We start from the raw sequence: 13,465 nt of genomic DNA on the forward strand, positions 1-13,465 counted from the left end.
ATTTCCTGAGTTTTCATATAGATCTCCTCATTTAGCAAGTACATTTACACACCCATAATTTGCCTTACTGGGAAGATGCTGTCAGCAATGGACAATATATAAACAGGATACATAGACATATAGAATATACAATATCAGAACAGTCACCATTCAACTCTGGAGTATAGGCTGATTGTAGTGGGAATATACAGAGGGGATATATCTATAAGCTGAGGGAGGGATACTGCCATGGCAAATATATTCAGTGTTGTGCAAGTATAGTGTAGATTAGTATCTGAAGTCATTGATGACAAGGTACAGTATTCGGTCTAGGCCTAGACCAGGAAATCACAATGTTATTTATGTTAGTGTTACAGCTTAAATAATTGAACCACCCTTCAAGTCATGCTGTGCGCACAAGCTAAGGTGTGGTCATGGCTGTTCATTACCAGGAGCAAAGGGAGAAATGGCCTGAGTTAGAGGGAGAGAAAAAAGAAAGGTCACGGAATCAGTGTTTGAAAGCAACAGTTGAACTCATCCAAGGTAAGTCTGAAAAACAGTACCTGAAATGAATCTGCTGTCAAAAAAAAACAGTCATACAAGGCTTTGCTGTACATTTGTATAACTTTTTTGTTAATAAATATTAAACTGTGGCTAAAATCTTTTTAGAAGTTACTTCAAACTTTTTCAGATTTGATCTTATCAGTACGCTGAACGTGGTGTCGACATGAACAATAACCAGGTAACTTCAGTTGTATATCGCTGATTTGATTTTTGTTTTCCCTATGGGAAATGGGCAGCCACGTACATTGTTCATACCAGTCATTGATGTTTTGTGGCGATTACAATACTGGTGTAATGTACCATGGACTATGTTCAACATACCATGGAAAAACAGCTCCAATTTATCAAATACTTTATGGATTTCCATCATTGTAGTTAAACGGAAAACCATTATCCTTCTCTTCACTTTCTCCAGACACCGGGTCCCCAGTATGTGAACCGTGGGTTTCAACAAGGGGAGGGAAGACCCCCTCCTTACGCCTCTGCCCCAAAGATGCACAATGTCCCCCCCTCTATTTTTCCTCAGTACACTCCCCAGTATGCTCCCAAGACCATCAATACCCACCACACGGTCACCCCTGGACTACCACACCCAGTCCCAGAACAAAAAGGTACAGTATTTACCTTTCTACTGATATTCCTCTGATGATAGACATCACACTTAAATGCAAAACAAGCCTTGCCATGATTACATGCTTCCAGGGTGACACACAGATGTTAAGAGGGGCTAATGGTCAAATTCTAGGTGAATATCTAGGTCTAGGGTTGAGAGTCCTTTCATGGTAAAAAGTAGAGCAAAAAGTGTTATTGTTCGTATGTTGAGTGTTATTTTGTTTCTGCTCTCTTTCAGTGGTAAAGAAAAGTCACTGTAAATGTATTGTGGCCTCTATCCTCAGTGTCTTAGTTTTCCTTGGGGCAACAGGAGCGTTGGTTTGGTATTTCCGTACGTACAGTACACAGAATCCTCATACAGTAACTGCTTCTTAATTGATGCTTTGGTTGACATAAGCTGACATTAATATTAATAATGTTGAAATGATCTATGCTTTCTATGCCACTGCTTGCTACACAGTGGAAAAAGACTAATTGACATTGTAATTAGAGGCTAAGGAAAATTACCATGTAGTTCTTATTCAGTAATTTAAAAGGACAGCAAGTGTAACCTTATAGTCATGGTCTTGTGTGTGTGTGTGTGTGTGTCCAGTGTCCAACCAGTGTGTGTTGGGGAGGTCCTGTAGGCAGGGTTGTGTGTATCTGAGTGCATCCAAGTGGTGTGATGGCATCAGAGACTGTCCAGGAGAAGAGGACGAGACACAGTGCCGTAAGTCTCCACTCAATCATTTTTGGTTTATCATTACAGTAGACTGTTGATCCCTCAGATCGTAAGGCATTATTCTTTTAGTTGTTCCAAATGTCAGAAACGTTTGGTTCTAAATTTGACAGGAACTATATATAGCATCTTTATGCTTCCATAGCCAACCCCAAAGTCCTGATTCAAGATGGAGATCACAGTAGGATACCAGTCTAAAGCCTGTGTGGCTCAGTTGGTAGATAGAGCATGGTGCTTGCAACGCCAGGGTTGTGGGTTTAATTTCTCTCTTAATTACACATTTTTATTCATCTTTGTCTTGATTTTATATTTGCATAGAAGTGAGTTGTTTTTAATCTTTCTCACCTTTTTATTGTTTTATTTGTTAACCCTCATATTACCAATATATTTTACATACATGGATTACCAACCAACATATCAACTTAACTATTATTAAAACATAGACATGTAAATAATGATATCTGAAATAAGAAATAAATACAACAGGCTGTTATTTTAGCAAAATGAAAGTTAATTAGCATATTCTATGAAACAAAAGTATAAATGTTCCCATTAAATAAGTACAATTCTTATTAGTACCAAAGAGCTGATTTGCCATCATTTGATTGTAGTATCATTTCGTGTTTAGAATTTTGAAGTAAATATTCAAGTCACATTTATGTGGTAAAAAATGAACCAAATCAAATCAAAGTTTACTTGTCATGTGCGCCAAATACAACAGGTGTAAACCTTATAGTGAAATGCTTACTTACAGGCTCTAACCAGTGGTGCCAAAAAAATATGTGTTTGTGTGTGTGTGTGTGTGTGTGGTTGTGTGTGTGTGTGTGTGTGTGTGTTTGTGTGTGTATTTGTGTGTGTGTGTAGGTAAGTAAAGAAATAAAACAACAGTAGAAAGACATTTGAAAAAAGAGTAGCAAGGCTCTATACAGACCTATATATACCTGTTAGTCAGGCTTATTGAGGTAGTATGTACATGAATGTATAGTTAAAGCGTCTATGCATATAAGATAAACAGAGAGCAGCAGCAGCGTAAAAGAGGGGTTGGGGGGGTGGGGACAATGCAAATAGTCTGGGTAACCATTGGTTACCGGTTCAGGAGTCTTATGGCTTTGGGGGTAAAAACTGTTGAGAAGCCTTTTTGTCCTAGACTTGGCACTCCAGTACCGCTTGCCATGCGGTAGTAGAGAGAACAGTCTATGACTGGGGTGGCTGGGGTCAATTTTTAGGGCCTTCCTCTGACACCGCCTGGTGTAGAGGATGGCAGGCAGCTTTGCCCCAGTGATGTACTGGGCCGTACGCACTACCCTCTGAAGTGCCTTGCGGTCGGAGGCCGAGCAAAGTCTTGGTTACATTGAGGGATAGGTTGTTATTCTGGCACCACCCGGCCAGGTCTCTGACCTCCTCCCTGTAGGCTGTCTTGTCGGTGATCAGGCCTACCACTATTGTGTCGTCAGCAAACTTAATGATGGTGTTGGAGTCGTGCCTGGCCATGCAGTCGTGGGTGAACAGGGAGTACAGGAGGGGACTGAGCACGCACCCCTGGGGAGCTCCAGTGTTGACGATCAGAGTGGCAGATGTGTTGCTACCTACCCTCACCACCTGGGGGCGGCCTGTCAGGAAGTCCAGGATCCTGTTGAAGAGGGAGGTGTTTAGATATGTACTTAATTTTATTGACAAAAAGTGAGTCATCCATTGATCCTGAGAGACAATGACCAAAAATATGATTTTCTTTATTTACACCACAGCTTGGATTAGCATAGTGAAACAATGAGAGTGGTAGGGCCTATAGCAGGATCCAAAAAGCATGCTCAAATCCTAAATGTCACTTCAAACCAAATGTTATAGCAACCCAAATACCATAACACGTTGCGCTTATAGAGTATTGGAGGAAATGATAGGAATTCTGGTATTTATATAACATTTTCCATATATATATATATACACTACCGTTCAAACGTAGACATGTCCTTGTTTTTGAAAGAAAAGCTATTTTTTTGTCTATTAAAATAACATAAAATGGATCAGAAATACAGTGTAGACATTGTTAATGTTGTAAATGACTATTGTAGCTGGAAAAAGCTGATTTATAATAGAATATCTACATAGGCGTACAGAGGCCCATTATCAGCAAGCATCACTCCTGTGTTCCAATGGCACGTTGTGTTAGCTAATCCAAGATTAGCATTTTAAAAGGCTAATTGAGCATTAGAAAGTCCTTTTGTAATTATGTTAGCACAGCTGAAACCTGTTGTTCTGATTAAGGAAGCAATAAAACCGGCCTTCTTTAGACTAATTGAGTATCTGGGACATCAGCATTTGTGGGTTCAATTACAGGCTCAAAATGTCCAGAATCAAATAAATTTCTTCTGAAACTTGTCAGTCTATTCTTGTTCTGAGAAATGAAGGCTATTCCATTTGAGAAATTGATAAGAAACTGAAGATCTCGTACAATGCTGTGTACTACTCCCTTCACAGAACAGCGCAAACAGGCTCTAACCAGAATAGAAAGAGGAGTGGGAGGCCCAACTGAGCAAGAGGACAAGTACATTAGAGTGTCTAGTTTGAGAAACAGACACCTCCCAAGTCCTCAACTGGCAGCTTCATTAAATAGTACCTGCAAAACACCAGTCTCAACATCAACAGTGAAGAGGAGACTCCAGGATGCTGGCCTTGCAGGCAGAGTTGCAAAGAAAAAGCCATATCTCAGACTGGCCAATAAAAAGAAAAGATTAAAATGGGCAAAAGAGCACAGACACTGGACAGAGATATGACTTTTTCTTTGCAACTCTGCCTGGAAGGTCAGCATCCCGGAGTCGCCTCTTCACTGTTGACGTTGAGACTGATGTTTTGTGTGTACTATTTACTGAAGCTGCCAGTTGAGGACTTGTGAGGCATCTGTCCTGTTAATATTATGTCTCCAGAGAAACCTGGATTCAAATATATATATACAGTGGGGCAAAAAAGTATTTAGTCAACCACCAATTGTGCATATTCTCCCACTTAAAAAGACGAGAGAGGCCTGTAATTTTCATCATAGGTACATAACAAAGTATTGAGATAAACTTTTGTTATTGACCAAATACTTATTTTCCACCATAATTTGCAAATAAATTCATAAAAAATCCTACAATGTGATGTTCTGGATTTTTTTTTCTAATTTTGTCTGTCATAGTTGAAGTGTACTTATGATGAAAATTACAGGCCTCTCTCATCTTTTTAAGTGGGAGAACTTGCACAATTGGTGGCTGATTAAATACTTTTTTGCCCCACTGTATATATATTTTTAACGTTTGTCCTAGAATAATTCTTTTTCGTAGAATACACACCAGCACAGCTCTCGATGTAAATTCAGAGCTTATCGGAGTTCTGTATTGCATTTCTGTCATGTATTTATACTATTGGCAGACTTTGTATACTATTGGAAGATTTTTGTATTTATTGTAGGCAGATTTTTTTTTTTCTGTAGTCAAAAACTACCCCAGTTGGTATAATGAGGGTTATGCACCTTGAAATGCGTTTTTTTTTTAAGAAATATGCTTAAGTTTGATTTGATACTGTGTCTAGGAACACTCTGTTAGAATTCATGTAGCTATGGGGGCTGTTCACTTTTTCACTCTGATTTTTTTATATGATTTGTGCCCAAACCCCGTCCCACCCAATTTGAACACTATTCGTCAATCAATTGTAATATCTACTTTCTTCTACCAGTGCGCCTCTATGGGTCTGGTTCTGTGCTGCAGAGTTACTCATCAGACAGTCAGACGTGGAAGCCAGTGTGTGCTGATGACTGGAATGACAACTTTGGCAGGGCCACCTGTAAAAAGATGGGATACAGCAGGTGGGTCACCATGACAAATGGGATCACATACGTGTCATAGAGTATCTGTAATTGTAACTGTAATCACAGTTCCCACTGTGACTATTAAAACCCAAACCAGAAACCGTGGATAGATGACAGCGTTCACCCAAAACTGAAAGTGCAAGCCACCGCATTTAACCATGGTAAGGTGACTGGAAATATGGTTGAATACAAACAGAGAGGTTATTCCCTCCGTAAGGCAATCAAACAGGCTAAATGTCAGTACAGAGACAAAGTGGAGTCGAAATTCAACAACTCAGACAAAAGACGTATGTGGCAGGGTCTACAGACAATCACAGACAACAAAGCAGCTACGTCACCCAGCACCTGAGCCACTGCCTGTTCACCCCGCTATCATCCAGAAGGCGAGGTCAGTACAGGTGCATCAAAGCTGCGACCAAGAGTCTGAAAAACAACTTCTATCTCAAGGCCATCAGACTGTTAACTAGCCATCACTAGCCAGCTACAAGCTTGTTACTCAACCCTGCACCTTAGAGGCTACCACCCTATAAACAGACCAGGAATCACTGACCACTTTAATAATGGAACACTGGTCACTTTAATAATGTTTATATATTGCTTTATTCGTCTCATATGTATATACTGTATTCTATTCTACTGTATTTTACTCAATGCCACTCTGACATTACGCATCCTAATATTTATGTATTTCTTAACTCCATTCTTTTACTTTTAGATTTGTGTGTATTGTTGTGTATTGTTAGATACTACTGCACTGTTGGAGCTAGGAACACAAGCATTTTGCTACACCCGCAATAACATCTGCTAAATATGTGTCGGTGACCAATATGATTTGATTTGGTAAACTCTGTACCGTACATACAGTATAATGTGCATAACATAAGGGCTATTTAAGGGGCATGTACTGACCAGGTCTATCTCTGCTTCCAAGTGGGTCCTACGTTCGGTCCTCACAAAGAAACCCAGGCTCCTTGGCTTCTGAGGGCTATTTGAAGCTGTCCAGCTTTGACCCCCAATCCCCTCTACAGAGGCAGCTAACTGGAAGGTGAGTTTAACATGAATGCACTCTCTTATTCTATCAAAACAAACAATATTTACAGATTTTTGTTGAGTGGCGAACAATACATACAAAATGGAGTTCAAGTACAGAATTGCTTCCATAAACTTTTGTGACGTCACTTCTGCCTGCAGTCCCTACTGCTCAGCACAAGCAGTCTCCCTGCAGTGTATTGGTAAGCCATTACTTTACCCTTCCACTAATTCTCAGTACAGGCTCAGATTAAATTCAGGTTAGAGATTATAGAAACACATTCAGGGGAACAAATCTCAAGTCACATGATCACTGTTACATTTACATCTGTTATTGCTAGGCAGGAAATTAAGTGATGCGGGGGCCATAAACTGTTCCTTCTCCATTAATGTGACCTGACCTTCCTCACTAAACCACATCTCTCCACCCTTATCAATGCCTGGTACGTGATTGCCCTTCCTTTACTCAAAACATTCCCCGTACAGATAACCATTAACTTCTGGTGTACAAACTAGACTATGGCACTAAATATTTCAAGATGATAATTTACAACATTAGAACTCATCATCGTTTAGCAGTAGTGAGTGCAAACATTTTCATACTCTGTTTGTCCCCATTTTGTTCCGTTTGCTTCCGTTTAAGAAACGTTTTACAACAGATTTGGCGGATTGAACACATCGCTGATCACGTGTAAACACAGTTCACTTTCATGGCAGCCATGTCCTATGCACTCTCCTTCTCTCACCACTTCCCTTTGCTTGTGGAGCGAAACACATCAGCTGTATGTGACCAGGCGAAATAACATTTCCAAGCCAAACCGCTACACACAGCCTACATCGTTGTCACCATATTAGCTAAAGTAACATCATAGTCAGCATAGCTAATAGAACTAACAAGTTAGTAAACCCGCTACAATCATGCAGTAACGTTACAGTGTAGTCAGTAAGTAGTTACTACGGCTGACCCCGGTGGCAATAAATGAGTAATACCAAAAGCTTACCTTGACTTGGAAGAGTTCCAGTTTTGTGTTGGAAAGTCATAGCCAGCTAGCTAACATAGCATACCTCTGTTTGAGCAGGGTGTTTCAGTAGGCTAAACTAGTTAGCTGCATTTGCTAGCTAAGTAAGTGAAACTGAACATCTCACTCGCTCTATTTCTCTCTTGCTTCTCCTTCATTTTGGAAGAAAATAATTTGTTCAAAACTATTAAACCATTGTCTTATCTCTCTTTGAGTCAACTACTCACTACTCACCACATGCAGTGCTAGTTATAGCTATTTATTTCAGTACTAGATTAATTCTCTGATCCTTTGATTGGTGGACAACATATCAGTTTATGCTGCAAGAGCTCTGATTGGCTGGCGGACATCCTCCAGAAGTTGTCATAATTGCTGTATAAATCTATGGAAGGGGGGTGAGAACCATGAGCCTCCTAGGTTTTGTACTGAATTCAATGTACCCAGAGGAGATGGTGCTACCCTACAGAGTGCTGTTGAGGCTACTGTAGACCTTCTTTGAGAAATAGTGTGTTTAAATCAGTTATTTGGTGACATGATTATATTTAGTGTAGTTTTATACAAAAAGGATACATTTTTAAATGTTTTACAATTAAACAATTTATGAAATTCACTGAAGAGGATGTTCCTCCTCTGAGGAGCCTCCACCAGACTTTGGGGTTGGCTATGGAAACATAGGGATGCTATATCATTTCTACATAATACATAGCCAGATGTAAACCCTGTTGTGTTCATCTTGAGCCAGACTGGTCATGCAGCTCTCTTTGCCCTATAAAGTTAGTCTTTGAAATGTGTGTGTTGGATTGCTTCCAGACTGTGGTGTCAGTATAGCAGCTCCTTGGAGCCGAATCGTAGGGGGGGATATAGCAGTGAGCGGTGCCTGGCCATGGCAGGTCAGTCTGCACGCCAGGGGCCAGCACCTGTGTGGAGGCTCCATCATCAGCCCTGAGTGGATCCTCACTGCCGCCCACTGCGTAGAAACGTGAGTTTAACTGTAACTTATTTAAAGGGAATAAAAACATGTTTAATTAGCCATTTCAATTTTAAAAGCATACGTTTCTCACCAAACATCTGTTCCTCTCAAAGAAGTCTTCGGCAATGAAGCAGAGGAGGATGGATCTCCTAAAAATTTTACAATATAATAAAAACAAACAAAAGAAAAAACATAAAACTATTCAAAGCATCCTTGTGAATAAAACAACACTACACGATAGCATGATTGTGTGGTGGCAGCATGACAACCAAGAAAAAGCCAATTTGTAAGTCGCTCTGGATAAGAGCGTCTGCTAAATGACTTAAATGTAAATGTAAAAAGCAAAGATCACCTGAGGACATACTGTTGTCTGTTTTCTCTCTCATTGTGTATGGTAGGCTATCAGGGCCCAGTCAGTGGACGGTGTATGCTGGCTATCTGGCCTTGACCCAGATGGATTTCGCCACTGGGAATTCAGTGGGACACATAATCCCTCATGAAAAGTACGACAAGCAGACTAGTGATAATGACATCGCTCTCATGAAACTCAGCACACCCCTCACTATGTCAAGTAAGTCCATGTTCCATTTCAGACATTTGAAAAAGCATGAACCAATAGAAAATCCCTTTTAGGGTTTGGAAAAAGAAGAGTATCATAAAGTGACTAGGCATAAAGTGACTAGGCAACGGGATAGATTATCAATAGTAACAGCAGTGTATGTGATGAGTCAAAAGAGTTAGTGCAAAAAGGGTCAATGCAGATAGTCTGGGTAGCTATTAGTTAAATCTTTAAATAAATATGTAGCAGTCTTATGGTTTGGGGGTAGAAGCTGTACAGGGTCCCTGGTGGTTCCAGACTTTGTGCATCGGTGCCATGAGGTAGAAGAGAGTACAGTCTATGACTTGGGTGGCTGGAGTCTTTGACAATTTTTGGGCCTTCCTATGACACCACCTGGTGTCGCAACCTTCTGATTGCCAACTATGGTGTTATGGTGTAGACACGGTGAGACCAGTCTGTCTGCCCAATGTCGGTGTGAATCTGACTCCCCAGCGAGAAGCCTGGATCTCTGGATGGGGGTCCATTAGGAGTGGTGGTAAGACAACTCTTATTACAGGACCAATGACTGTCATTATTAAACACAAGTCAAAGGTTTTATGACTAAAAGTGATTGATCTTCTAAGATTTAAAGAATAAAATGTATTTGTTGTAATGAAGCCGTATGATTGACTTATGATTGCTGATCATTTTTATGGCTCCAGGGTCGTCGTCGGGAAACCTGCGTCAGGCCCAGATCACCATGTACAGCAGAGAGACATGTAATGCATCGTTGGTGTATAATGGACTTTTAACCGCCTCTATGATCTGTGCTGGGACACTGGCAGGAGGAGTGGACTCATGCCAGGTCAGATTCACACATAGAACCAACATACATGTGCAGCACATACTGTAGGATATCTAATCCTTATTTAGGGTAAGGTTTTTGTGGGTTTTTACTTACTGCATGTATTCTTTATTATTTGATTGAATATGACAATGTTTTGTTGGATTAGTTGTTTTCTGATTGTGTTATTGTAACCGGTGTGAAATGGCTTGCTAGTTAGTGGTGTGCGTGCTAATAGCGTTTCAATCGGTGACGTCACTTGCTCTGAGACCTTGAAGTAGTATATATGAAGTATACTCATGTTTTTGAAGGTACAATGCAATCGGAAAGTATTCAGACCCCTTCACTTTTTACACATTTTGTTACGTTACAGCCTTATTCTAAAATGAATTCAATTGTTTTTTCTCTTCATCAATCTACACACAATACCCCAAAATGAGAAAGCAAAAATGAGTTTTTAGATATTTTAGCAAATTTATATAAAGAAATGATCATAATCAAATTTACATACGTTTTCAGACCGTTTACTTTGCTGAAGCACCTTTGGCAGCGATTACAGCCTCGAATCTTCTTGGGTATGACACTACAAGCTTGGCACACCTCTATTTGAGCAGTTCCTCTCAAACGCTGTCAGGTTAGATGGGGAGCGTTGCTGCACAGCTATTTTCAGGTCTCTCCAGAGTCTGGTCTCTGGCTGGGCCACTCAAGGACATCCAGATACTTGTACTGAAGCCACTCCTGCGTTGTCTTGGCTGTGTGGTTAGGGTCATTGTCCTGTTGGAAGGTGAACTGTCGCCCCAGGCTGAGGTCCTGAGCATTCTGGATCAGGTTTTCATCAAGGATCTCTCTGTACTTTGCTCCATTCATCTTTCCCTCGATCCTGACTAGTCTCCCAGTCCCTACTGCTGAAAAATATCCCCACAGCATGATGCTGCCACCACCATGCTTCACAGTACATATGATGTCAGGTTTCCTCCAGGCGTGACACTTGGCATTCAGGCCTTTAGGTCCTTTAGGTGCTTTTTTGGCAAACTCCAAGCAGGCTGTCATGTGCCTTTTCCTGAGGAGTGACTTCCGTCTGGCCACTCTACCATGAAAGCCTGATTTGGTGGAGTGCTGCAGAGATGATTGTCCTTCTGGAAGGTTTTCCAATCTCCACAGAGGTACTCTGTAGCTCTGTCAGAGTGACCATCGGGTTCTTGGTCACCGCCCTGACCAAGGCCCTTTTCCCTCGATTGCTCAGTTTGGCAGGGCGGCCAGCTCTCGGAAGAGTCTTCTTCCATTTAAGAATGATGGAGGCCACTGTGTTCTTGGGGACCTTGAATGCTGCTGAAATGTTTTGGTACCTTTCACCAGATCTGAGCCTCGACACAATCCTGTCACGGAGCTCTACGGACAATTCCTTCGACCTCATGGCTTGGTTTTTGCTCTGACATGCGCTGTCAACTGTGGGACCTTATAAAGACAGGTGTTTGCCTTTCGAAATCATGTCCAATCAATTGAATTTACCACAGACTCCAATCAAGTTGTAGAAACATCTCAAGGATGATCAATGGAAACAGGAAACAGGAGTCTCATATTAAAGGGTCATATGTAAATAATACTTATGTAAATAAGGCTTCTGTTTCTAAAAACCTGTTTTCTCTTTGCCATTATGGGGTATTGTGTGTAGATTGATGAGGATGTTTTGCATTTTTTATACATTTTAGAATAAGGTTGTAATGTAACAAAATGTGGAAAAAGTGAAGTGGTCTGAATACTTTTGTTTTATTTTGTATTTATTTATTTATTTAACCTTTTATTCAAAAAGGCAGGTCAGTTAAGAACACATTTTTATATACAATGATGGCCTACCAAAAGGCCTCCTGCGGGGACGGGGGCTAGAATTTAAAAAAAATATATAGGACATAATACACATCACGACAAGAGAGACACGACAACACTACATAAAGGGAGACCTAAGAATGGCAGCAACACATGACAACATAGTATGGTAGCAACACCACATGATAACAACATGGTAGCAACACAATATGGTAGCAGCACAAAACATGGTACAAACACTATTGGGCACAGACAACAGCACAAAGGCAGGAAGGTGGAGACAACATCACGCAAAGCAGCCACAACTGTAAGCAAGAGTGTCCATGATTGAGTCTTTGAATGAAGAGATGGAGATAAAACTGTCCAGTTTGAGTGTTTTTTTGCAGCTCGTTCCAGTCGCTAGCTGCAGTGAACTGAAAACAAGAGCGACCCAGTGATGTGTGTGCTTTGGGGACCTTTAACAGAATGTGACTGGCAGAACGGTTGTTGTATGTGGTGGATGAGGGCTGCAGTAGGATTATCAGTTAGTGAGCGCTAAGAGGGTTTTATAAATAAGCATCAACCAGTGGGTCTTGCGGGTCTATACAGAGATACCAGTGGGTCTATACAGAGATGACCAGTTTAGAGAGTAGTATGGAGTGCAGTGATGTGTCCTATAAGGTGTATTGGTGGCAAATCTGATGAAGTTGACTATACTTTCCAAATGCACAGTATTAAAGTTATGGTCCCATTTTGTAATGCTAACATAGGAGGGGGGGGGGCGGGTAACTTCTTGTGTCTTGCAGGGGGACAGTGGAGGACCAATGGTCACCAAGGAGGGTTCAGTATGGTGGCTGGTAGGGGACACTAGCTGGGGTATAGGTTGTGCCCTGAGGAACAAACCAGGAGTCTACGGCAATGTCACCCACTTCCTCCCCTGGATATATGAACAAATGCAGGTAGGTACTAACAGTAGGACAATGATAACAGAAAGTGAATTATTGTAAGAAAAGATAGGCAAAGAGGATATATACATTTCTTTATTTTTTTTACATAAAAAAAATAGAAATCATTGAGTCACCAATCAGTGCAGCATATATAGGACCAATAAAATTAAGATTATTACTTTAAAACATGTTTTATACATTTTGAATTTCCTTGCAGAAGAATTGATGGAGATGCCAAGGAAGACGCACCCTGTTGCTTATCAAATTCACCTGTCTGAAATAAAGCTTTTGAATACATTACATGTACACTGCTTTCAGATATTTTTTGTGCCTGTTGACTTCTAATATTTAAGTTTTCAGGGAATATCTAATTGACATTTTTTTATGAAGATATTTTTATCATGTTGAGGAAAGGTATGCAGGAATTGTCATTTTGAAAGGGAGTACTGTACTCTGCATACTTGCACACACATAAATCCATGTTTTGGTCATACCTTTTTTGTTTTACATGATCAGAGCCTTTTCTAATTTTTATGAACCTGTGTATGATAATATCAAGTATTAATTGACACAAAATAAAGTGTTATGTTTTTATGTACAT

General features: G+C 40.5%; 1 protein-coding gene across 3 annotated transcripts; it reads left to right on the forward strand.

Moving 5' to 3' along the window:
- The first annotated feature begins 374 nt into the window (after positions 1–374).
- tmprss2 (transmembrane serine protease 2) lies at positions 375–13,170 on the forward strand. 3 transcript variants are annotated; one of them, XM_035780364.2, is made up of 14 exons: positions 376–522; positions 671–721; positions 959–1,154; positions 1,394–1,486; positions 1,748–1,864; positions 5,582–5,711; positions 6,646–6,759; positions 6,906–6,946; positions 8,573–8,741; positions 9,131–9,303; positions 9,731–9,826; positions 9,993–10,135; positions 12,724–12,876; positions 13,082–13,170. In XM_035780364.2, exons 2-14 carry the CDS (start codon positions 707–709, stop codon positions 13,088–13,090), a joined length of 1,449 nt encoding a protein of 482 aa, XP_035636257.1. In that variant the 5' UTR covers positions 376–522; positions 671–706; the 3' UTR covers positions 13,091–13,170. The 3 variants fall into 3 exon arrangements, with proteins under 3 accessions (XP_035636259.1, XP_035636257.1, XP_035636256.1); XM_035780363.2 differs by having other exon boundaries at positions 381–522; positions 649–721; XM_035780366.2 differs by lacking the exons at positions 5,582–5,711; positions 6,646–6,759; positions 6,906–6,946 and having other exon boundaries at positions 375–522.
- Positions 13,171–13,465: the final 295 nt, after the last annotated feature.

Source organism: Oncorhynchus keta, chromosome 11 (assembly GCF_023373465.1).
Source record: "Oncorhynchus keta strain PuntledgeMale-10-30-2019 chromosome 11, Oket_V2, whole genome shotgun sequence".
NCBI lineage: Eukaryota > Metazoa > Chordata > Actinopteri > Salmoniformes > Salmonidae > Oncorhynchus > Oncorhynchus keta.

What these genes read in the sequence shown, in the direction of transcription:
- tmprss2 (XM_035780364.2), top strand. An exon ending in CAGAGGCAGCTAACTGGAAG is followed by an intron (nt 6,760 to 6,905) that starts GTGAGTTTAACA and finishes TTCTGCCTGCAG; the next exon opens with TCCCTACTGCTCAGCACAAG. An exon ending in GAGGAGTGGACTCATGCCAG is followed by an intron (nt 10,136 to 12,723) that starts GTCAGATTCACA and finishes TGTGTCTTGCAG; the next exon opens with GGGGACAGTGGAGGACCAAT.